We start from the raw sequence: 25,782 nt of genomic DNA on the forward strand, positions 1-25,782 counted from the left end.
GCAATTAGTAAATCATAATGATTATTTATTATATTACAAAACAGCCTTTCCTAAAGGCTTGGGTGGATTGGGCCTTTGCAAAGATGCCTCCTACCTTTCTCTCCTGGCTTTATCTGTACAGCCTACTTCTTTGTTTTTTTTAAAGAATGGATGGGGCAGGGGACAGTGGTACATGGTGTTCAGTTCAGCAGATACTTTCCTGAGCTCCTATCCTGGGTCAGGACCTATTTTGAAAGGCAAGGGGGAATGCCAAGATGAAATAGATTGTGGTCCCTACCACCCAGGAATTCACAGTCTAAGTGGGGAGATGACACAAAAACAGATCATTTTAATACAGTGACCTCAGATGGATCTTAGGCAGCACATCAGATTCCACTGCCCATAGCTCATTCCACAGCTAGGAGAATGATTTGCTGTTACATTAATTGTTGAAATAATCATCCTATTAATATCCTTCTCATCATTAAAGCATCATTTTTAATGTGGAAAGTAGTAATACCTTAGAGAAGGTCAGCAGTTTCTCAAAGGAGACCTTTAACATGTTCAATTTTATTTGTATGGGAGGGAGGTAGTGGTGTTCTTAAACTGCTGGTAGGGCTAGTGAGTCCTTGGCTTGAGGAACATACTATGGGGAAGGATTTATAGCCCTCTGGCCACCCAATGTGCTCCTTAGTGATCACTTATTTTATAGCTGCTTTACCCAGGCACTTTTTTTTTAATTTGGTAGAATGAGCAAGAAGGGGGAGGTAGCTTTCTGAGGCAGGACAATCTGCCAAGAGAAGCAGTGACTTTGCATCTGCTGAGATTGGCAGGGGCTATGCCAAGGCAGCAAAGACTTCATGAATATATGTATTATTGCATGAGGTACCTTCAATTAATAGATTAATGAGCTTTATTGGAGCTCCTGCCATGCGCCTAGCAATTGTAAGATGTGAAAAAGCCCCAAAGTTCGCCTAACACAGACAAGAGGAGTCAACACAGATAGGATGCTTTGATCAGGCATTGACTTGTGGGGCTCAGACTCTCAGGAGCTATAGGAACGCATGAGTGCCTCCTTACTGATCACTGCCCTGCATATGACAAAAGAGTGGTCAATTCCCATGAAGTTCAGGCTCTTCAGTGGCCCACAAGGCCCTTTCTGATCCGGCCTTTGCCAGGCTCTCTGCTGTTGTCTCCTGTGTCATCCACTCTACACTCCAGCCGAAACCACAATACATATTATTCCCTAAATATGGAAGCTCTGTCCAGCTTTCACAGCTTTGCTCATGTTGTTTCCTCTTTTCTAAATGTTACCTCATCCGTGTGTGGGCTCATTTCAACTTTATACAAGATCAGAACTTGATGATCCCTCTTCTTTGATTCCCTCCGTTCCCTTCTCTCCTGTGCCTTTGGTAAGTGACATGCCCCCTAGTTCCCAAGTCTTCCTGGCATAGCCCCTCTCAAAATGACACACAGGTTTGGTTTTGTTAAGATCTCTACCACTGGACTGTGAACTTCTCTGGGGTAGGGTTGTATTTTGTTCATTTCTATCCTTTGTACAGTCACTTTGGCAGTAATAGGTGCTTAATAAATTATTTTTGGATAAATGAGTAAATAACTAAAAATTTCAGCATATTATTCCTCTACGATAACTTCTTTGTTATAGACTCAAAAATGAGTAAACACAGGATACTATTACCTTCATATATACATGAAAACACAATGAAGATTTGCTTTCTTCCTGCTAATTAACATCCCCACCCCCACACAATATGATAATACACAATTCTGGTGAGGTTGCCATGAAAGTGGCATTTATTGGTGATAGCAGTGTAAATTGGTACAGCACTTTTGAAAAGCAATTACGCAGTGTATCTCAAGAGCCATGAAAATGTTTATATGTTTTGACACAGTAATTTTACTTCTGGGAATCTGTCTTAAGGAAATAATCCAATATATAGAATAACTTTCCCTCAAGTGCTATTAATTGTAATAGTGAGGAGTTGGAAAAAAACAAAATGACCACCTAGACTTATGACCAGTGTCTAAGCAGCTCACTGACAGGAAGGGTTCGCCTAAGCCATACACTGCCCCATCCCCATGTGTGACACATAAAGACTAGTCCAAGAAAAGGTGGGGTCAAACTTGAATCCATACTTTGTTCAGGAAGAACTGAGTTCATACTGACTTGCTCACTGTGTGATCTTGGGCAACTGACTTTGCCTCTCTGCACTAGGGTTTACTCATCTGTAAAGTGAGTGTGACTTATAATCCCTCAGAGAATTGTTGTGTGTGGATTTGGTAGCCTTAACTCATGAAGGGATTTGTAAGCCGCATTAAAGGAGTTGGACTTGGTTCTTGGTGGTGGGAAGCTACTTCACTGATGGGTCTTAAACAGGAGGTGAAAGCTCAGTCCCTCAAGAGGCTCATGCTTAGTAGTGTTTGTGGAGTTAATGTTACCAGAGGGATGAAGGCAACGTGGCTATGACTCTGGTATTAGTCTTGGTCATCTTTGGGCCAAACATATGGCACTGTGAGATGATGCTTTGAGCTGAGCCCTAAGTTATGTTTAGATTAGAATCCTGGAGAGAGGTCAGCTTCTTCCCTTCTCCTATCTGAATGTGGGAAATTAAATATATATACATATAAATACAGGGTGTTCAAAATAAATGTATACACACTTTGAATGACTATAAAGTCAGTATTCATTAGCATATAGTTCATTTTCAAAATTTAAAAGGATCTACAGAAATTAGTAATTTTTTTGTCAACGCCCGTTTTCAAACTGGTGGCCATGCTGGTCCAGGCACTGCTGATAACACGAAGCAGTGGCGTCACAGAACATCAAGAATCATTTTGTGTGGTATTTTTGCACATTCTCATTCAATAGCTGCCCTGAATTTGTCGACTGTTGCCTGTTTTGTACAGTAAACTTTGTTTTTTATGTATTCCCATAAGAAAGAGTCTAGTGGATAAATTTTTTTTGTTCGAAGCTTAGTCTGGCCTCACCCATTATTTCAAATCAGTTAAACCTGAAAAGGAGTGAAAATTACCTGCATTAGCAGCTGTTCAAGAGTGTATACATTTTTTGGGGACACCCTGTATATTTGCTAGTGCATATGCTGTTTGCAGGATCAAGCCTTTGTGGGGCTGTGAGGGGTGGCATTTTGCTGTTTTCAAAGAGAAGGATTGTTGTAATGAGGAAAATATTGGTTTCATGTGAAAGGATTTTCATCAACTGCCCTTACACCTGAGGGGCACAATGCTTGGTTGCAGTGCCAGGCTGTATACCCTCTACCTCCTGCTTTCAGCCAACTGGCTTACTGCCTGGGTGCCTCTGTCTCAGAAGACCTGCAGCAGCTGTCCATCCTGGGGATTTATGTTGTACAGCCCAGGTAACAGTACATTTCCTTCTGTATGTTATCTCTCTTGACCCTCCCAACAACCTGCACTGCAAGTGGGCAGGGCAGGGATTGTTTCCTCATTTTACAGAAGGGGAGCCTGGAACCTCAGAGGAGTGAAGTGCCTAAGTTCACACAGCTAGCGTGTGTGTGTGTGTGTGTGTGTGTGTGTGTGTGTGTGTGTGTGTGGTGGGGGCCGGGGGTAGGACCCAGAGTTCCACAGGTAATCAGGAATCCAAAGCTAATAATACCCTATTACTATTTTTACTTATGGTGAGGCCTGCCATGGGAGAAGTTAGGCCTCCCTATCTGTTCCTCAGAGAGTTCCTTGCTTTTCTAATATAGGCTGGAAATTGGGGACACATGCACACAGCCTTTTGCAGCCTTATTCTAGAATAGCCACTGAATGTGGAGTTTCCATCAGACACAGAACAGTGAGCAAACAGGTTTCTTACAATACCTGTTGCCCAGAAGTGGAGCCCAGCATGCCTTCTGTGTCCTCAAGGTACAGAGTCCTTTCTGGAAAAGGACTTAGGGGCTCTCTTTCTGCCCCCTTCTCAAGTGGTATTCTCAGGAGGCTGCTTTATTCTAGAGACCCTTCCTTCCTTCCTTCCTTCCTTCCTTCCTTCCTTCCTTCCTTCCTTCCTTCCTTCCTTCCTTCCATCCATCCATCCATTCAATTCAACACTTAATGAGTGCCTACTCCTGTGATTCATTTTGGGTTCAAGGCACATTTTTAAATACTAGAAGTTTGGTGACACGCTTGAAAAGACTTTATTGAATCCACAGTGATAGTATTCTTTCCTTGACCACAGTTCACCTCTAGGTTAGTGTTATAGTAGAACTCACCACCTTCCCTTTTATACTCACAAGGAAAAGTTCTTGCAGGTTCCAACAATAATAATAGTAGCTAATATTTGCATACTTTTTAATATGCCATACACTGTTCTAAACACTTACATGACTTAAATTATTTTATCCTCAGGAACCATAGAGATATATATACTGCTATCCTCATTTTACATGTGAGACAATTGAAGCATAAAGAACTTAAGATACTTCCCAAAGATCATGTCACATAGCTGGTTCAGTGGCAGAATGAAGGCATTTTGGCTTCAGAATTTACTCTCTTGACCATATGGCATATGGCCTCTTACATGAGAGTAAACATTTAGTCTTTAGCTCCTGCTTGATGGCAGGTCCCTGTTCATAGCTGCAGGTTCTCCCTCCCTCTCCGCCATGTCATATGACCCTCTCATCTCTGGGTTGTGCTGAAAGATAGCACCACATAAGCTCAGAACAAAAAGAAGTTTGTACACTGACATACTTGGCTAAACACCTGGAAGATTCAAGGTACACTACTTTGTCTTGGCACATTGGTTACTCATCTGCCCCATCCAGTGACACAGTGGCAATCAGGAGTGAATCTGATGCCCATCTTGTTCTCAATAAATTCCCTAGAAGGGGTGAGAAAACTGCTTTGTAAACAGCTATGATACAAAACTGAAAATTAGAAATACCAAAAAGAAAAGTCCTAATATGCCTCCCCTTCCTGGCTGGTTTCCTCACATCTTCTAATGTGAGGAGAGAGGGTCTAGGACAGTGATGGGCAACCTTTTGAGCTTGGTGTGTCAAACTTCGCCAAAAAACTGAGCATAACTTGGATAGTGTGTCACTTTGAGGAAAAAACTAACTCCAAGACTCTAGTCGCAAATGTTTCATCCTCAGGAGCAGCAAATGTTTCATCCTCGGCATGCGGCCGCATGTCATCAGAAATGGCTACGCGTGTCAGTGCTGACACACATGTCATAGGTTCGCCATCACTGGGCTAGGAGTACGAGCCTCTTCAGGAATGTACCTTCCTCTCAGAACCCCGGGCCTCAATCCCTATTAGGCCTATATCATCTTCCCTTGAAGGATATGGCATGACCTAGAGCAGATTAGTAAGATAAATCACCTCCTGAAGTGTTTGGAGGCAAATTCCTGAACTCATCCTTGGCCTATTTATCCTCTTCTCTTTTTCTTGAAGGAAGTGAAAAGGAAAAAGATTAGGTAAATTTTAGTAAATCAGTTTAACACCAAAGTCTGAAAGAAGTCAGGCTAAAGGACTTGAAAGAAGTTTAATAAACTCTGTTTTTTGTTTGCTTTGATTTTTATAGAGGTTGATAGGATGGGTGAGAGGCTTAGAGCTGTGCTACTCCAAGTGTAGCCCATTGAATGATGCCAGTTCACAAACTGTTGATGGTTTGTGATAAGTATATAAGTGCTTAGAAACTGTTACAGTAAAATTTGACATTTTTATTATATTTTATAATTGTGTTTATAATGGGTTGGAGATTTAAAAAGCAAAACAAACAAAAAAACTGGCCCTTCCCTAAAAATGGTAAATAGTTTTGAGAAATACTGGCTTATTTAGTGTGACAGAATGAAAAAGAGCTTCAGTCTTCTTGTCTGTAAAATCCTATATTATAAAAAGCCTGTGGTCGAGACGCCCTCATGCCATAATGACCGATCACCAGGAGGCTGCGTGCAAGGCAGGGGCACACAGGTGGGCGGGGTTGCATGCACAGCGAGGCGCACACAGGTGGGCGGGGACTTGACGCTGCGTCCCCGTAGGCGGGACTCCGGGAATCAGGGGAGTCCCACACAATGTCTGCAGGGGCTTGATGCTGCATCCCCGCAGGTCTGGGTCTTGCACGATTTCGAGGTGCACGTGGATGAGCGGGGCTGCGTGTGCAGCAAGGCGGGTGTGGGTGTGCCGGGACTTGACTCTGGGTCTTGTGGTGCCGGTGGGTCTTGATGCTGTCCCAGACTCTGACAGGAGGGAGGAGGGAGCCAGATATCCACAATATTAAAATACTAGAGGCCCAGCCGCTCGAGGAGGTGCCACACCTCCCGCCATGTGAGGAGGCACCCCGCGGGCTGCCATGGGAGTCAGGCCAGACCCACCGCGGGCGGCCAGGACCCGTGCCTGACTTCAGCCCCAGGCCCCCCCTGCCCCCCTGCCTGTGTCTGCTCCGGGGCTGCCTGAGCCGGTGCAGCGGCTCAGCCAGCCCCAGGCCCGCCCCCACCCCCGGCCCCCCTGCCTGTGTCTGCTCCGGGCCGCCGCGCCAGCTTGGGCAGGACCCCGTCTCTGTCTCCGTCTCCGCCCCGGGCCTCACCTGCACACACAACCTCCTCCTGTCTGGTCGTCTCGTTACAGCGTCCCAGCCTAATTTGCATATTACCTCTTTATATATTAAGATTTCCTCTAATTAATAATTCCCTTTTAATGTGCATGAATTTCATGCACCAGGCCACTAGTGAGATTAATAATACCTCAAATTATTATTTTTGGAATTACTTGATTGTAAATAAAATTTTGGGACACATAATATTTGCCTGCCACTGTACATTTATTGTACACTAGAGGCCCGATGCACAAAATTCGTGCAAGGGGCTCAGCCCTTGCAGCCGCGGCTTCGTCCAGAAGGTCGTCCGGAATGACATCTGGGAGGTTATTTAGCTGTCTGGTCTAATTACCATATTACGCTTTTATTATTATAGATGTATTATCTTATTTAATCCTCACCACAACTCTGAAATAAGTTTTGTTATCATCCCCATTTTTCTGAGACTTGGATAGGTTAAGGGACTTGCCAGAAGTTAAACATATAGTAAGTGTGTATGTGGAACTTGAATGGGAATTGGTACTCTTAACTGTATTGTACCATGTTCTGCATGAAAACCCTGGCACACAGGAGGGCTCCCTGTCATTCCATTTTCTCAACTTTACTAGAGATCTGGAGACCTGCTTTCTCATTTCATCACTGACCCTAACTGATTTTGCGACCTTGGGCAAGTCACATCTTTATACCATAACTAGAGGCCCAGTGCATGAATTTGTGCACCAGTGGGGTCCCTCAGCCTGGCATGAGGGATCAGGCCAAAACTGGCTCTCCAACATCTCCCAAGGGGTCCCAGATTGCAAGAGGGCACAGGCCAGGCCAAGGGACCCCACCGGTGCATGATCCGGGCCAGGGAGGGACGTGGGAGGACTCCAGGTCTTGTCCTGCCAGTCTTGCTCAGTCCTGATCAGCCGGACCCCAGCAGCAAGCTAACCTACCGGTCTGAGCGTCTGCCTCCTGGTGGTCAGTGCATGTCACAGCGACTGGTCGACCAATCGACTGTCTGCCCCCTGGTAGTCAGTGCACATCATAGCAAACAGTTGAGCGGCCTTACATATTATGCTTTGATTGGTTGAATGGACAACCGGACACTTAGCATATTAGGCTTTTATATATAGGATTATCTCATCTATCCTCAGTAGTGGGACTATGTTATATTCATCTTTGGTTCCCCAGCATTTAGCTGAATAGGGCTTGATATATAATGGATATTGAGTACTGATATAATTGATTACACTAGTACAACGATTGAAATTTCTTTTGAGAGCCAAATTTTTTAAACTTAAACTTCTTCTAATGCCACTTCTTCAAAATAGACTCGCCCAGGCCGTGGTATTTTGTGGAAGAGCCACACTCAAGGGGCCAAAGAGCCGCATGTGGCTCGCGAGCTGCAGTTTGTTGACCACGGCACTAGATGATCTCTAAGCATTCTTTCAGTCTCTACTTTCTCTGAAAATCCTAGGTACTTTATCCTCTTCCCTCCCTCCTGAGCACCATATTTCCACCTACTCCACCTAGCAGCATGATCTTATTTTCTCATGTCTGTTTGTCTTAGCCAGCCTTGTTCATGGGTACTTTGAGACAGCCCACATAGTGCCCATGGTTTTACTCGTTTGTGAAATGTGTCTAGACTAAACTCACCAGGGATAATAAAGTACAGAGTGGAAGGGGCTGGATCACAAAGTCAGAAACATGCTCTTACTCCATTCTTATCCAGTGGGGCCTGAGCCTAGGGCAGCTCTGCTGGCAGCCCTGCCAGGCCTGAGTAATGGCTGCAGCCTGGAGCAGGGTTTTCCATGAGCTCCATCGGGGTCTCCGTAATTGGAACATGGCACCTTCCGACTTGTAATAGATGGCAGAACGAGAGGGGCATTTGTCACTGCCCGACTTCCCTGCGGGAAAGAGGCTCATAAGTCACAGCTGATAAACCCTTTGATGACTTTTAAACTTCATTTACAGAAAAGAATAGCTATAATCAACCAACAGCAAGCAGTGACTAATCTTGCCACATTATCACAGTGAGGAGCCAGCCCTTAAGGCATGGGAAAGGGGGGGAGGGGCATCCCCCAGGCTTACAGCAAATACTTATTGGCTCTTGGAGTTGAAAGTATGCTCTTAGCAAGGCCCCATGAGTTTATACTGAAAAGGATCAGAAAGTGTTAGAAGCTGATCTCCTGGAAGGTACAGGGTCTGCTTAGCATGAAGCCACTCTGGGCCAAGGTTAAGAGCACCAGCTCTGGTTTCTTATGGACTGGTCCCAGTGCTGGCATTGCATGGCTTACGTAGAACTAAGCTCCAACCCTGTTTCCTCATGTGAAGGGGGCATTATACATACCGTCACCTCATAGCAGGAGACTTAGTGCAGTTCCTGGCACCTAAGTAAATGTTGGTAATGATAATCACGATCACACATTTAATCCTGGAAGGGTCCTTTGTGGTCACATGTTTCAGAACCCAAGGTCATGTTGCAAATCAGCAGCAAAGCCAGGACCAGTCCTGTTGGAGGGGGAGGGGTTAGTGGGAGCAATTTTGTGAAGTGGGAAGTGCACAAGCTTTAGAACTAGGCAAGCTTGGGGCTCTTTTATCCTAATCATGCCACTTAATGTGACTTGGAAAATTATTTAAGCTCTCTCTGAGCCTCAGTTTCTTCATCTGTAGAATGAAGATGATACTACTTATTTTTCATTAGGTTGTGATCAGAATTATATAAGACTAGAGGCCTGGTGCACGAAATTTGTGCACTGGGGGGGGGGGGTTGTCCCTCAGCCCAGCCTGCACCCTCTCCAATCTGGGACCCCTCGGGGGATGTCTGACTGCCCGTTTAAGTGGCAGTCGGACATCCCGCTCACAATCCGGGACTGCTGGCTCCTTACCACTCGCCTGCCTGGCTGCCTGATTGCCCCTAACCACTCTGCCTGCCAGCCTGATAGCCCCCTAACCGCTCCCCTGCCAGGCTGATTGACATCTAACCGCTACCCTGCCAGCATGATTGAGACCTAACTGCTCCCCTACTGGCCTGATCACCCCCAACTGCCCTCCCCTGCAGGCCTGGTCACCCCCAGCTGCCCTCCCCTGCTGGCCATCTTGTGACACTGTGGGGTCTCCACCTAGCAGCATGATCTTATTTTCTCATGTCTGTTTGTCTGCCATCTTGTGGTGGCCATCTTGTGACAACATGGGGCGGCCATCTTGTGATGACGTGGAGGCAGCCATCTTGTGACGATGTGGGGACGGCCATCCTGTGACAATGGGGGTGCCCATCTTGTGACAATGTGGGGTTGGCCATCTTGTGACGACATGGGACGCCCATCTTGTGACGACATGGGGGCGGCTATCTTGTGACAACGTGGAGGCGGTCATCTTGTGATGCGAGGGCGTGAGGGCCGATTTGCATATACCTCTTTATTATATAGGATTATGCCTGAAAAGCTTCCAACACAGTGCCTGACATAAAGAAGTTGTGTGTTTAGAAGCATCGAACAGACTGTATAACCTATGAGGGAAGGCGTGGGGTGAGGAGGAAAGAGGTCAACCAAAGGACTTGTATGCATGCATATGAGCATAACCAATGGACACAGACAGTAGGGGGGTAGGGGCTTGTGCTGGGGGGTAGGGGTGGCCGGGGAGAGGTCACTGGGGGAAAAGGAGACTCATGTAATACTTTAAACAATAAATAATTTAAATTAAAAAAGAAAAAAGAAGTTGTGTGTTCCCTTTTTGTTCTCCCTCAAGACAAGAATTAGTATGCAGCTATCAAGGGAAGAGGAGACAGCATTAAAGAAATGCTCTTATTTCAATAAACCAAGAGAAAGGGCAGAATTGAAGGAGCAAAGAGGAGAAAGGAGCATGTTTTATATTTTGTTCCTCCTGCCAGGTATTGCCTTTCCCCATGTCACCACTCAATGGGAATTCACCTTAAACATGTTCTCTTTTTTGTAAAGCCTTCTATAATGCTCATACCCCTTCTCTGATATCTCTGGCTGTTTTGCATTGGGTTGCTTCTGGTCAGTGGACTCCAGCCCAGGTGACATGTGCTTTGTGGCTGTGGTAAGTGTCCCCTCCTGGGCTGGGAGCTCTTTGAGATCAGGTAGCAGACCAATAGCTGGATGAATGAATGAACAATTCATTTGTTAATTAACACCTGGCCCATAGTTGGCCCAATGAGTATTTGGATATCTGTAATTATGATTGAATGAGTAGGTAGGTGCTTAGATAACTTCTTTGGCAAATATATTTTTTTAAATATATTTTATTGATTTTTTACAGAGAGCAAGGGAGAGGGATAGAGAGCTAGAAACATCGATGAGAGAGAAACACCAATCAGCTGCCTCCTGCACACTCCTCACTGGGGATGTGCCCGCAACCAAAGTACATGCCCTTGACCGGAATCGAGCCTGGGACCCTTGAGTCTGCAGGCCGACGCTCTATCCACTGAGCCAAACCGACTAAGGCTTCTTTGGCAAATATTTTTAAAAAGAGGTTGGCCCTAGACGGTTTGGCTCAGTGGACAGAGCATCGGCTTGTGACCGAAGGGTCCTGGTTTCAATTCCGGTCAAGGGCACATGCCCGAGTTGCAGGCTCATCCCCAGAAGGGGGCGTACAGGAGGCAGTCGATCAACGATTCTCATCATTGATATTTCTATCTCCCTCTCCCTTCCTCTTTGAAATCAATTAAAAATATATATTTAAAAAGTAAGTAGCCCTAGCTGGTTTGGCTCAGTGGATAGAGCGTCGGCCTGTGGACTGAAAGGTCCTAGGTTCGATTCTGGTCAATTGTACCTTGGTTGCGGTCACATCCCCAGTAGGGGGTGTACAGGAGGCAGCTGATCGATGTTTCTCTCTCATCGATATTTCTAACTCTCTACCCCTCTCCCTTCCTCTCTGTAAAAAATCAATAAAATATTTTAAAAAATAAAAAATTTAAAAAGTAAATAAATAAAAATAAAAAAAGAGGTTGCCAATAATTTGTGGGTCCCTTACTCTAACTCAGTATTGGGATTGTAGGGCCAAAGTTGCACCTATTCATTCCTTGTTACCTCTCTCCCTGTATCTATAAGAGCTGCTTGTAAGCCTCAACCTAAGGCCACAGTCAGGGGTAGAGTTAGGGTGCAAGGTGCAGGGAAGGTAAGGCATATACATATACCCAGACCATATTATGGGGAGAGATGACTGAGGCCCCAGTTCTGCCTTCTTCTGTTTCTGTTTTGGGGTCTCCTTTCTGGGCCTATCGTATGCTGACACCAATGTTACATAGTTTAGGACTAAAGAACTCATGGTATAGCTGAGGGTGAGTCCGTAGCTCAGCAAGGCCTAGAACTCCTCCCAGCCAGTGTTCTTTCCTCTCCCAGTCTCATACATGCCTGATTTGACAGGAATGGGGAGGAGGACACCTTTATGAAGTTTCTAGGTTTGGCTCCAAATACTAGGATGGGAAAAGCATGCATAGACCTACTAGCTCTGACCCCCTTAATAGGTAAAGTGTGGAGCATTGTGAGATGATATGATAAAGAAAATTAGGGCTGGAATATGGAGGGTTTCTGTTTTCAAAGGGCATAGGACATTTTAGTTTCTTACATAACTACCTACTGGTCCCAGCCATTATACTGGGCACTTTACACACTTTATCTTTAATCCTTACCCTAATCCTGGGAGGTTTACATAATTTCCATTTTGTAGTTGAGGCACCTGAGGTGCTCAGTGAGGTTAAGGGACCTGTTCAAGGTTACATCTCACAAGTAGTACGACTGGGATTGGAACTCAGCCCTGTCTGACTTCAAAGCCTGTGCTCTTTCTACCATTTCCTGTGCATTTTTCCTTTGTTGTTAAGAAATGGTCAAGAAACAGGTTCCTGGGGAGAGGGCTGTCTTGAAAAACAAGTGGGGGACAAGGCCCATGAGCACTGTTTTCAGCATCTTCACACTGCCAGCACCGAGGAGAAAAAGCAAGAAATGGTTGTTGAATGAATGAAGGGGAAAGGTGTTGGGTAATAATAGAAATAGTTTAAAGCCCCTGTTCTTGTATAGTATGTTATAGATGCAACATAATACTTTCACATTGATTAGCCTATTTGATTTTTATATCAAATCTGAAAGGTAATCAGGAAAAAAATGTCTGTTTTCAGAATAAGGATGATAAGGCTCAGACAAATTATATGACTTGTTGCAGGTCACATAACAGTAGAGCCAGGTCCAAGCTTCCTGGACCCATAGCCTGTATCCCTTATACTCCCACCCACCCCTGGGTCCCTCAGGGTTCAGAATGCTCAAGCTGGGGTTTCTCATGGGAATGGGAATGGTCAGGAACTAAAAGAGCACGCCTGGGAAAATTAGTTCTATCTGGCCAGTAATGATCATTTTGGCAATGCTAATGAGCTGGGGCCAGGTGAGTTTAATGAGATTAATAGATGTTTTGTCATCCCTGACCTCCTGGTAACCAGGAGCCTCTGGACCAAGGAGGCCCCGGGCACTGATCAGTATAATTGCTTGGCTTTCTTCAGAAATAGCCTCCTCATCTCTGATAGCTATTTTCCTTTAAAACCGCCCGAATGTCCCCAGGGTTATTTAAGAGCAGAGGTCAAGCCACAGACTGGTGTGACCCTCATTCCATGCTGGACACTGAGGTCAGAGATGTCCAGCAGATGGTGTTGGTGGTAAATCATTAAGGCCAAGAGCAGCAGCTCCTCTTTTGAAACGAGCATTTCAAGGAAAAGATCCAGTGCTGCGGAGGGTTTACCTATTTTCTGAGACTGGGATGCAGAATGTTGGACAAAAAGCCTGGATTCAAGTCCCCTAGCTACTTTCTTCACTACCTAGGTGACCTTAAATAAGTCACTTATCTTTGCTGATCCTCGGCTTTTTTTATCTATAAAATAGGACCAACAATGTCAGGATCAAGGGTATATACTGGCTTTGTCTACTAAAATCCTGTGCAAGTGTGTGTGAGGCGTTATAGTAGAAAATAGGAACAGGTGAGGACCAAGGAGAGGGTGTGACGGCTCAGGTTGACACATTCTCATCATGGGAATAAGTACCCCAAACATCTCTATGCATAGGGTTTGGAGTTAAACAGACGGGGTCCCAGGTCTGGCTTTGCTCTATTAATCAACTATTTTGCCTCTCTGAGCTTCTGTGTCCCTATTTAAAATACCTCCTCATTGGGCTGTTGTGAGGATTAAATAAGATGAGGTATGTAAAAGTCTCTGACTTATTGTTAGCAGTCAGTAATTTGAGGCTATTCTTACTGGGATGGGCCTCTGTGGGTCTCATTTACCTAGAGTTCAGGGATGGAGGTACCTTTTAGGACTTTTCTACCTTTACAAAACCCTGTTACTTCATCCCATGTTTAGGTTTGGTTCTTGATTTTCAAAACATAGCTTCCATCTGAAATGTTTCAACTGGGAAAATGATTTGTTTTTGCCCAATTTCTTCTATTCCTATTAATCTGAAGAAGCTAGCCCATCCTTTTGAGCTGTAAATTGCATTTCAAAGACTGTGTCCCTGGTGTGCTTTAATTAGCTTAAGGACCCAGTTTTCTGCAGCAGTTGTTTTTCTAGCAGGTAAAGGTATGGACACTTACTTGGGAGCTAGACCCTGGTTTTCTTAAACATAGCATATCTACACTCACCCCCTCCCAGCTCTTCATTGTCCTGGGGGCTTGTCTCGTATCAGCCCAAAAGGAAAAATGGAATATAAGGACCCTAGATTTAGTCAGAGGACCCATGGGTTTCTTGACGCTACTACTCATGGCTGTGGCATTCTCTCTATTCCTCAGAGTGGGGACATATAAGCTTCATGCTCACTAAGGTCCCTGCTAATCTGACATTTCAAGTCTCTGGAGCCCTAACCGGTTTGGCTCAGTGGATAGAGCGACAGCCTGCGGACTGAAGGGTCCCAGGTTCGATTCTGGTCAAGGGCATGTACCTTGGTTGCGGGCACATTCCCAGTAGCAGGTGTGCAGGAGGCAGCTGATCGATGTTTCTCTCTCATCAATGTTTCTAATTCTCTATCCTTCTCTTACCCTCTATAAAAAAATCAATAAAATATATTTTTGTAAAAAGTCTCTGGAAACAAGTCTGGTTCTCTCTCCCCCTCCCCTGTTTTACCTCCCCTCCTCACCACCACCACCAAGAACAGTCCCTCTACTGACCTCTCCTTAGCTCATTGCTAAGCGTGGGGCCTCTGGGGGCTGCAGATACCTTGCTCTCAATTACATAGCTAATCTGTGAGGCAGAGTTTAGCCCAGGAGGGAAAATAGCTTATCAAGTTAAGCAACTTCTGCTGAGTAGGATGTCAATATTTTCTAGGGCTCCCACTCTAAGCTAGGGGGAAGCCTGGAAGAACCAAAAAAGAATTACTTGGAAAGATTGAGTTGAGGATGGTTGGTCTGTGGAGGGCGGTGTTTGGGTCAGAGACCAGAGAAAGTGCCTGGGATCTCAGCCCTCCGTGGTCCCACTTATGGCAGGGCCATCAGCTAGCCCTTCTCACCTCACCTCCTCACCTCTCTCTAACATTTATTGAGCACTCACTGTGCCCCAGGCTTTGTCAGTCCTGTCTCTAACTTTTGGAAGGCAGAGCAAGAGGATAGATGGAGACCAACATACCATATGTCTAAATATTTGAAAGTTTTAAGTAAAGCTAACAAATATGTTTTCTTCCTAACAACCCGGAAGACCGTGTCTGGATTTAGAATTTTTTACTCTTTGGGACTCTGCACTGGAACCTAGCAGTTCTGGGAGAATTAGTCTGGGTATGCTTCCTTTCCACTTCCCACCCCCAATCCCATCCCTCCCTACTAGGAGCTTCATGGACATGAATGTAGACACTTGAGCTTTTCTCTATCCCCATAGATATATCCCCTTATACTTAGGGGATACACACAGCAGTAGCACAGCCTGCCTCCAAGGAATGTGCAGGCTTTGAAAGCGGATTGGAGGCTGTTTAGACGGGAAAGTATAGAGGTTGGGTGCCTGGAGCATGCTTCAGGTGGACATTTCTCCTTGGCTCTGCAGATTCCTCACCCAGAGCGGCCACATATATACACTTCCCAAGTCTCTTCTCTACAGATCAGAAAACTGACCTTCATTGTGACATGGCTTCTGGCTGTCTCTCCTTGGTATCATTCAGAATGTGCTCTAGTCTGACCTTGACCCTCATCTAGAATAGGCCCAAAATGGTAGTGTTAGTAGAACAGAGAAGTTGAACCTAGTCAAAATAGTTATTAGATCTCGCAAAAAGCTTCGCAGCTTGCAAAGTCCTTTTATGTGCATTGTCTAAACCCTAGGTGATGAGAGAAAAGACTGGACAGGGCCAGGGCTAAAGTGAAAGGACTGTGCTCACCAGCCAAGCAGCAAGTACTGATCCCGCTATCTGTTGTACCAAGAGCAGTTGCACAGTGGTGGTAGAGGGTTCTGGCAGAGGTCTGAGGAAACGCAGCAACTGTCATGTCCCTACCAGATCAGTGGTAGAGCCAGCAGTCATCAACAGATCTCTGAACCATAATCCCCCTCTCCTCTTTCTATCTCAGTCCACACCCCAGGCCTGGTTGGTCCCCTCCAGCCAAAGCAGGTAGCATCTCCCTGGGCCAAAACTTAATGGTTTTGAGCTGAACCAACCAGAAGAGAGTTAACTGATTACCATGGAGAAGTTCCACAAATTTCTTGTATACCCACAGATGGGCAAAGGAATTCACCTTTGAGTGGCTTGTTATCCAGGTAGGAAAAAGCATGTCAGAATTGTGAGGAATGGGGAGTCCAAAGAAAACCACAAATATCGAGCATTTCCTCCTGCGAATGGACAGTGTATTGTGTGTTTTCATGGGTCTCTGTTGTGTCCCTCACTGCTCAATAAATGTTGATGACTGGATGTAAAGGGAAACTGAGTAACAAAAAATAATCTGTCCCTCCCAGGCCATTTCCAAGGCTGGCACCAGCCCCTTCATCAACAGCAGTGCCCTCTCAGACTTTCTTACTTAGGATGGCACACTTGACCCCACTATATCCTTGGAGCTACTGCAAGCTCATCCTAGGAGCAGGTTCTCCAGAATGCTCCGGTCCAGCCTATGGTTCCCTTGCAAACAATGCCATCTGTTGGTCAGAAATGCCAGCTTCCAGGCTAGGAGAATTGTGGACTCTAACCCTGATGGAACAAAGAATACAGATTTTCCAGCTTACACCTAGCTCTTCTCTATTTTACTAAAAAGAAGCCCCCTCTGTCCAAATATATTAGGTAATTAGGTAGGAGTTTGCGGTTAGCTTACACTGGTGAGAGTTTTATACATATGGCTTGGGGTCTTTAGCACCTTTTTTTCTTTTTAGCACCTTCTGAAATAACTCCAGGATGGGGTATTGAGATAGGCATGCTCTAGAAGGGAGTTACATCAACCCATGCCAATGAACAGAAGACTGAGCCAAGAAGCATAAATGCCAAGGCTTAACATTAGCCCTTTCTACTGAAATTGAGCTTCCTTTTCCCTTTCACGCTGTAGCTTGTGCCCAGCTGTAACCTGTCTATGGAAGGGGGTAGCAGAGATATTTATACAGCCCTTTGGGGTAAAAGACATTGCCAGAGTGTAGAGAGCAAAGAGTAGGTACGGTATATCTAGCAAAGAGAACTAAATTTGAATGAGTACATATAAAAATAGTTAACTCTAAAAAAGTTATTTAAAAACAATTCTCAGATAAATATGCTGACTTAACTGTAGTGTTTACATGGGCTTGAGCTCTGGGAAGGACTGTAATAAAGTTGAAAGAAATGGGCTTTTTAGGGACTAACTGACATGGGTTTGAATGACCATTCTTGGCAAGTTAATGAAGTTATTGAAGTGTGTTTCTGGTAAAATATTAGTAATACTCATGGGTTAGGCATTCTCCAAAGGGAGTTGCACCAATGAGCAGAAGACTGAGCCCACACTGAGTGTTGAGTGAGACTTATTTTCAAAATGGCGGATACCAATAAGGACAGCAATAGCTAGGTCCATGTCTGGATCAGACTGAGCAATACGCATAATATGGTATTTTTCTGGAGCAGACATTACTTGTAATTACCATGTGACTTTTTGTCCATGGTTTTACATTGAAGGAACAGAAGCTGTGGCAGGTCTTCAAATTTAGATCCTGTGTGGGGTGGTAACCTTTGAGATGAGCATTAAAGATGGAGTGGGTTTAACAGAATTAGAATCAAGCAGACCAGGGTTCAGATCCCAGCCGTGCCACTCACTAGCATTGTGACCTCTGAATGTGCGTTCTCTTCTTTGTAAAATATCCTGCTTCTGCTTGTCCGTACCAAATGAGAGAACATATGTAAAGCACCTGGCATGAGCTCATCAGCCAATAAGATGAGCAAAAATGGGGAGCTGGATGCTGTGGGGTGGGGGGATGTAGGAAAGCATAAAAAATCCATTTAGCTATGATGTGGGCCATGGGCAGCCCTTGAGCCCAACCCGTGGACCCAGCCTCACAGTGGCTCTCTCTTCAGGTGCCCACCATGTCCTTGAAGATCCAGACAAGCAACGTAACCAACAAGAATGACCCCAAGTCCATCAACTCTCGGGTCTTCATCGGAAACCTCAACACAGCTGTGGTGAAGAAGTCAGATGTGGAGACCATCTTCTCCAAGTATGGCCGTGTGGCCGGCTGTTCCGTGCACAAGGGCTATGCCTTTGTCCAGTATGCCAACGAGCGCCATGCCCGAGCAGCTGTGCTGGGAGAGAATGGGCGGGTGCTGGCAGGGCAGACCCTGGGTAAGCTCCCAGTATTCTCCTGAGTAGGTGCTGGCCACTCTCCAGCTTCCCTTTTAATCCCTTTTATGTTACCCCTACTACTACTCACTATCCCCGTTGGAGATGTTATAACTTAGTTATAAATTTAGTAGTTACAAATCAATGCATTAGGCTACAGATTGCTTAGGTTAGAACCCTTTCTGAGAGCCAGGAGGAGGTGCTAGGAGCACAGTTGAAGCAAGCAGGTACCCTTGGCCTTGGTGTTATATACATGTGATGTGGTCATGCTGGTGGTCTAGTGTGGAGTGTGTATTGTGTATATGTGTATGTTTGATAGGGGATATTTGTATATGTATTCCTGAGTATGTGGTATGTGGATATAACTGAATACGTGGACATATACCTATGGTGGATATGTATGTAGTATGTGTCAGAATATATATGAGTGTGTAAGCAGATATGCATATACTCATTTACCAAATATTTGTTGAGATCCCATTACGTGCTAAGCACTCCTCTAGGCATAAATATGTTTGTTAGATTGTTTGTATGAATGCACATTAGATCTTTTGTATATGGTATTGGAACCAAGTCTGAATGTACTTGAGAGTATATATATATATTGTGTGTGTCTGTGTGACCTTATTACCTGTGTATGTGAACATGTGTGAGGGTGTTATCTGTTTGTGTTTACATGAGTGTACTTGAGAATGCATATGTGTGTGATGTACATGAAGTATGTGTGAGTGATATGTTTATGAGCTTGCATGCATGTGTCTGAATGTATATGAATATGTAAAGAGGTGTTTCCATGTGTTGTGTGGGTATGAGTCTAATGTGTGAGGACATCTGTTGGGTTGGCTGTGTTAGTGACTAAAGTTCATGGGTATATCATATGAACACATAAATTGCTGCACACTTGCATGAGGGTGATATGTGTATGGGCACCTGCTGTCCTGCCAGCATCTGACTCTGCCTTTTCCCTTCACACAGACATCAACATGGCTGGTGAGCCCAAGCCCAACAGACCCAAGGGGTTAAAGAGAGCAGCATCTGCCATTTACAGGTGGGGCACTCTGCCTTGTCTGTCTGTCTGGGTGGGATTGGTCCCCCTTCCACAGAGGGAGTAAGCACTGGGGATTGCTGTGCTGAGCCTAGAATTTGGGAGGGTGTTTGGAGATGAGGGCCTGTGAAGAGTGGGCTGAGTGGCTGTCCCTAAGCCCCTGCCCTCTCCCCTTTGTTTCCCCAGTGGCTACAGCTTTGACTATGATTACTACCGGGACGACTTCTACGACAGGTGAGCAGGGAAGGGGCGTGCCCAGGCATGAAGCAGCCAAGCTGGAAGGGTCCTGAGAGATTGCTGGTGCAGCCCATTCAGCCATCAAAGTGGAACCTAAGCCCAGAGATGTGGACAGGCATTTGCCCAAGGCTGCTCCACAAGTTGGTGGCAGAGCGGGGACTAGACTTAAGTTTGCAGGTGCCCAGGCTAGAGCTCCCCCACCCCACATTGTCTCCCACTCTCTGCCTGCCCGTCTTCCTCCTAAATCCAGGGTGGGGCTCAGTGGGACTGGACAGCCAAGGGACACATAAATGCAGCAAGTTGGAGTACAAAACGGTACAGGGCCCAGGGCAGGGAGTTTGGGCTCTTATGCTTCTGCTGTTCCATCTAAGGTACCCAGCCAGCAGGAAGGGACCTCAGAGCTCAGTCTGAGCTGCTGGGCCTTATTTTTATAGCCAAGAGTTAACGGCCCTTTTAGAGATGTGAATCAGTCCCCGGTGGGCTCTGGCCCAGCCTACCCAGACCCCAGACTTGAGGCTGTGGCCTCCACTCCATGGCTCCATCCACATTCTTGAGTGGAAATCATGGTGGAAGCTGGCCCAAACTTCCCTCTGCTTCTCTCCCTCTATCTTTTCCTCCCTCCCTCTTGGCCTGCCCCAGGCTGTCCAAGAAGAACAGAAACTTTCTGAGCCTTGGTTTTCTCACCTGTGAATTGTCTCAGGAGACAGTGCAGTGTAGTTGAAAGTGCCCTAGCCTGGGAGTCAGAATACCTGGGTGCTAATCTCAGCTCTGCCACTGAATGGATTGCATGAATTCATTTGGGTAAATTCCCTCCCAGTCTGTGAAATAGGCTTGCACCAAATGATCCCTCAGGGCTCCTCCCGCTCTGGGATTCTGTGGTTCAGTGATTCTGACCAAGGCCAGAGCCGCCGCCTCCCCTTTGGGGCAGAAATGCAGTGTCTGGGACTGGATCCATTCCCAGAGACTTTCCATCTCCAGTCATCACCAACGCAGGGCAGGGGCTCCCTGAACAAAGGAGTGCCAAGGCATGGGGCACTGAATTGCCCATTGATGTCCGGTTTCCTGGTCGTCATCAGGAAAGTGATCCTACAGTGTACCCCTGAGGCTGCCATTCCCTGCAGAAGGTGGTGGCAGCAGATGTGATGGCAGAGACTCCTCCTCGGCCTACTGAGCTGCATGACAGGAAAAGAGGCCTTCCTGGGAGGGCTGGGTAATGGTGTTGGGGGGGAGGGGGGCAGGCAGCACATAGTCTGGGCACCTGGGGATCTGATTGAGTTGCCCAACCTTGATACTCTGCTGGGTCTCCTGCCCTCCATCTCTGAAGTGGATTAAGAAGGAGAAAGTGACTGAGGGGGTCCAGAATGAGGAAAGGCCCTCATGCTTCTCTTAGTACCCTGGCCATTCATCAGTCACACCTTCTAACATGGGTTTTAACCACGTTCTCTTGTGCGTTACCTCACAGCAGTTTTGGGGGGCACAGGGGCTCAGAATTTGGGATAGCCATCCTCATTAGGCAGATGGGGAAACTGAGGCTCAGGCAGACTTAGGGATTGCCCTCCAGTCCCACAGCTCTCTGTTCCCAGCTGAAGGTTTGTGCTGCTTTGGCGAAGTTTACAAACTCTGACCAGGGATTGGGGTGGCAGTTGATTGAGCAGAATGTAGGTCAGAAATAGAGCAGGCCTGGGTGTCAGGGTGGCTCTATCTAGGGAAGGCTCCTTTCTGGGGCTGGTCTCAGTTTACTGCTCTATTGAATGGGGCAGTAACTATTACCACCTGCAACCTCACCTGCCCTTAAGCAGCTGGCTGGTAGGAAAAGTGAACATAGTGAGGATCCCAGCAGCTCTTAGGGTTCTGAACACCCTTTCTCTTCACCCCAGGGCTTGTTGGGAGCAAGCAGAGGTGTGTATTGCAGGCCAGCCCGTCACCACTTACACACATTTCAGTGTAAAGTTACAGTGACCCTTGGTGGCCACAGGCCATGCTGCAGCCTCTGGCCCATTTGCCCTCACAGGCTGTTCGACCATCGGGGCCGCCTTTCGCCGGTGCCTGTGCCCAGGGCTGTCCCTGTGAAGCGACCCCGGGTCACAGTCCCTTTGGTCCGGCGTGTCAAAACCACCATTCCCGTCAAGCTCTTTGCCCGCTCCACAGCCATCTCCACCAGCTCAGTCAAAATTAAGTGTGAGTGACTTACTTTCTTCCTAAATAACTTTTTTTTGTCATTAGCAAAATAATAGAATTACATTTTTTTACATTGGAAAATAGATAAAGGAACAAATCTCCCACAGTTCTGCAGCTCTAACAACCAAGTGAGTATTTTCGTGTATTTCTAAGAGAAAAAGGCTGACGTTTCAGGCGGAGGGGCTTGGGTTGGGCAGAGTCCAGTGCTGTGACATGGAGCCCAGTGAGGAGATGGGGTCATCTTTCCTCTAGTAAGGACAGGACAGGTCTACACAGGCCCACTACTCACATCCACTCTAGTGTGCAAACGCTGTGGTCAGGCGCCCAGGAAATCTGATTGTAAAACACCCACATTTACACACCTTGAAAGGCAGAAACCACTCTATATCACCAGCAAAGACACATGCTTGCTCAGGAACACCTCCTTCTGATCCAGCCCCAGTCCCTTTCAGAATTGAGAGGTTGGGTGGGGGAAAGATACAGGTTCAGAAGGGCAGTCTGGTCGCTCTAAGAATGGCTTTCAGAAAGTCTCAAGGGAAGCCACGGGCAGCCTCAGCCTCTCCCCTGGCCAGAAGAAGAGCTGCAGACAAGGACAGTTCCTGCCATTGGCCTGGCTTCCTAATGTCAGAATGGGGCTAGGGTCTTGTGTTAGTAGAGCTCCCAGTCCCCAGGTGACAGCCCTGTACTCCCTCCACTCCCAGTAAAGAGCAGTGAGCTGCAGGCCATCAAGACAGAGCTGACGCAGATCAAGTCCAACATTGACGCCCTGCTGGGCCGCTTGGAACAGATTGCTGAGGAGCAGAAGGCCAACCCAGGTCAGCTTCCAAGGGTCCTTCCCTGGTTCAAGTGACCAGGGGCCCAAGGCAAAGGGTGGGGGGAGGACAGTGCATGGTACAGAGAGGGACTGTGGCCTCTCATCCCACCTGGACCCACTGTGTTGAGGCCTAGCTTCTGCTGAAGGGTTGCCCAGGAAGCTGTCCCAGGCTGAGTTTTATTCCCCTTTTCACCACCCTTTTCCCTCAAGATGGCAAGAAGAAAGGCGACAGCGGCAGCGGCAGCGGCAATAGTGGTGGCAGTAGCCGACCACTGGCCCCCCAAGAGGACACAGCTTCTGAGGCAGGCACACCCCAGGGAGAAGCACAGGCTCGAGATGACGGCGATGAGGAGGGGCTGCTGACACACAGCGAGGAAGAGCTGGTGAGGGCATGGTTGGAGGGGCTGAGACTGGGCTTTTCACTCCTAGTCGCCGCAAGGGAAGGGGAACCTCTGAGCTGGTTCCTTTTCCCAGGGGCTCCAGTCCTGTGAGGAAAGTGGGGAATGAGCAGGAAGTAGTTGCCTATTTCAGCCACCAGTCAGAGAAGTCCCACAGAGGTCTGAGGCAGACCTCTCTTGAGCCCAGGGCCCATTCGAGACTCGGTTTTCCACATGGGGACAGAAGAGTCAGGAGCTCATGAAGCACATACGGTGTGCAGAGTTGCAGGGGGCAGGACTGGGATTTCCTGGGGAAGCCACAGGGAAGTAGGTATCCATTCTACCTGATGATTTTCTAAAAGCCTTTGTTGCCTGAGCATGAAATAGGCTGTCTTATGAGGGATCAAGGGAGTTCCCCATCTGTGAGGGTGGAAAGCCATTTGGCAAGGAGCTTACATTAAGTGGAAGGTAAACCAGATTCTGAGCCAATAAGGTATTTGTTGTGTGCTTACTACTTGTTTACCTAAGGAACACTCAGTTGAGCACCAGGCCCTACAGTCCATACTTGCTAACTTCATTTAACCTTAACAATAGCCCTGCATTGTGCAAAGTATTACTCTTCCACATTTTACCCTGTGAGGAAACTGAGGCTCAGAGGAGTTGAGTAGTTTGCTCAGGGCCTTATAGCTAATAAGGGTCAAGCCAGGATTGGAGCCAGACTTCTTCACTTAGGTCCGGAACTTCCTCTTTTCATCCCTGCTGGGCTCTGATGTGAGGACAGATGGACTTAAGAACTCCTCCTCATGTCCAGCTCATTTCTTCTTTGCACCTAGTCTGGTAATTCAGCTCACTCTTTGGGGCATAGGAGTCTTCATAAAGGCTGTAACAAAGGCTTAGATGTCCCAAGATGGGGAGCTCACCGGTATTGTAGGCTATTAGCCCGCTCCAATCTGAGAAGGTCTTTCTATGCAGAAACGTGCCCCCTGCCACACATAGAACTTCCTTGACTGGTCGCTTCTCTCTCCTGAGGGGCCCTCAGCCCACCCTGATGCAATCCCACATCAGCCTTGTTTAGACTGGTCCCACAGTCATTTCCTTCGGCTGTCCCTCTCGCTTCCTGAGTGTGGCCTCCAGCTGTGCTCTGGGCCTCAGGGCAGGACTCAGAGCTTGCAGTGAGTGATGTGTGGTCTCTTGTTGCCTCCTCCCTATCAGGAGCACAGCCAGGACACAGATGCAGAGGAAGGGGCCTTGCAGTAAGCAGGTACGGCGGTCCTGGTGGGCAAGGGGTGAAGTGAAGTGGAGGGCATGCCATGAGGCCGACTTGGCAGGGTAGTGCTGTGTCCAGCAATGAAGGCCCCTCTATCCCAGCCATCTCACCACCCCTCTTTGTGGTCGGGGTTTGGTAGGCTATGGGAGCAGGAGCCAAGGATGGGCTAGCCAAGTTCGTCCAGCAGAGGTTTCCTCGGCACACTGAGCCATGGTACCCATCTGTACCCTTGAGGATCTCTGAGAATCCTCTCTTCTAGAGGAAGACACGAACTATTACCATCCAGTGTGAGCAGGAACACAGGCTGAAGAACTGGGGGGGCGGGGTGTCAAAGAGGGCTGTGGTGGAAGAGGTGATACGCAGCTGAGCCTGTTCAGGATTGAGGGAGAAGCATCCGAGGGACACCCTGAGCAGAGGCACAGAGTGCTGGTAGTCCTCAGTGTGTGGGAAATGCCCAGGGATCTCCTGGGCTGCAGTCCCAGCTCTGCATAGTAGGGAGAGGGAGCTGCTCATCATCAGAGGGTGAGGTTGTGCCAGGCTTAGGGTCTGGGGCTTGATCCTCGCAGGTGGAAATGCTCTGTGTGCCAGGAGGTGCCCCACAGCTTGTGATTGTGCTAATACCATAACAGATGTGGAAACTGAGGCACTGAACGGGAGGGCAGGGAAATAAACCACATATCTCATAAGATCTCAAGGGTGGTAATTGTTGGGGCCTAGATTTGAACCCAGTGGTGTGTGACTTCAAAGCCCACTCTCGCCAGTGCTCACCACCTAGCTCTGCCACTCTGCCCTATTCCTTTGGGGGCCGTGCTCAGAGTTAGACAGGTTTGGATGGAGGAAGACCTCAAACAACAGGAAGCACCTTAGGGAACATTCATGCTGTGAGATGCTTCACCAGCAAGGGCTTCCCTGACAGTTTAGTTTACGAAATTCCATACATGCAGTTTTTTCTCTTGGAGCCTCATGGTTGGTTTTACCAGAGAGAGTAAGTTTTACCGTGTTAAGCCAGTTTACAGGTGAAGTGCAGGGGCCAAATGGAGGCTCAGGAAGGGGGAAGAGACTTGGCCAAAGTTCCATGGCCAGAAAATTAGGAGGCCAGAGCCAGAGCACAGGCATACGTCTGTCTGCAAGTAGCAAATACCATGCTACCCTTGCTTTTTCCCAACCCGTTTTCAAGAGCACAGGGACTTTTCTTCTCAGCCTTAGTCTCTATTTGTCTCTTTCTCAGTCTGACAGGAGCGATGGCCACTGGAAGGCGAAGGGCGTGCACTGTACCAGGCCTCAGGCTGGGCACCCACCCCTGGATGCCACCCCAGCAGGTCCCAGAGGAGAACTGGCAGCAGGCACCTCATCCCCCATGCATCCCAGCCAGTGCCACATCCTCTGCAGGTGGAGTTATCGGTCCCTCCTCCCCACACACCCTCCCTATTGGCACTGCCCAGGCCAGAGGACAGAGCACAGAGTTTTCTCCACTCTGTCCAGGACACTCCCAGGCTTGGGGTTTTTCTATAGGTTTGGAGAGGGGAGGGGTGGGGGGCACAGGGAGGAGACCCTGACAATAAAGAGATTGGATTCCAACTTTCT

General features: G+C 47.2%; 1 protein-coding gene across 2 annotated transcripts in view; it reads left to right on the plus strand.

Moving 5' to 3' along the window:
- Window positions 1–25,563, plus strand: part of RALY (RALY heterogeneous nuclear ribonucleoprotein) — an 89,930-nt gene extending 64,367 nt beyond the window's left edge. For both annotated transcript variants that reach the window (XM_079784169.1, XM_079784168.1), the window contains exons 2-9: window positions 18,019–18,283; window positions 19,256–19,328; window positions 19,512–19,559; window positions 21,574–21,740; window positions 22,442–22,555; window positions 22,765–22,937; window positions 24,144–24,192; window positions 25,427–25,563. In XM_079784169.1, the coding sequence (XP_079640295.1) occupies window positions 18,028–18,283; window positions 19,256–19,328; window positions 19,512–19,559; window positions 21,574–21,740; window positions 22,442–22,555; window positions 22,765–22,937; window positions 24,144–24,188 (876 nt within the window). In that variant the 5' untranslated portion in view covers window positions 18,019–18,027 and the 3' untranslated portion in view covers window positions 24,189–24,192; window positions 25,427–25,563. The remainder of the gene's footprint in view (window positions 1–18,018; window positions 18,284–19,255; window positions 19,329–19,511; window positions 19,560–21,573; window positions 21,741–22,441; window positions 22,556–22,764; window positions 22,938–24,143; window positions 24,193–25,426) is intronic.
- Window positions 25,564–25,782: the final 219 nt, after the last annotated feature.

Source organism: Cnephaeus nilssonii (assembly GCF_951640355.1).
Source record: "Cnephaeus nilssonii genome assembly, chromosome: 11".
Taxonomy (NCBI): domain Eukaryota; kingdom Metazoa; phylum Chordata; class Mammalia; order Chiroptera; family Vespertilionidae; genus Cnephaeus; species Cnephaeus nilssonii.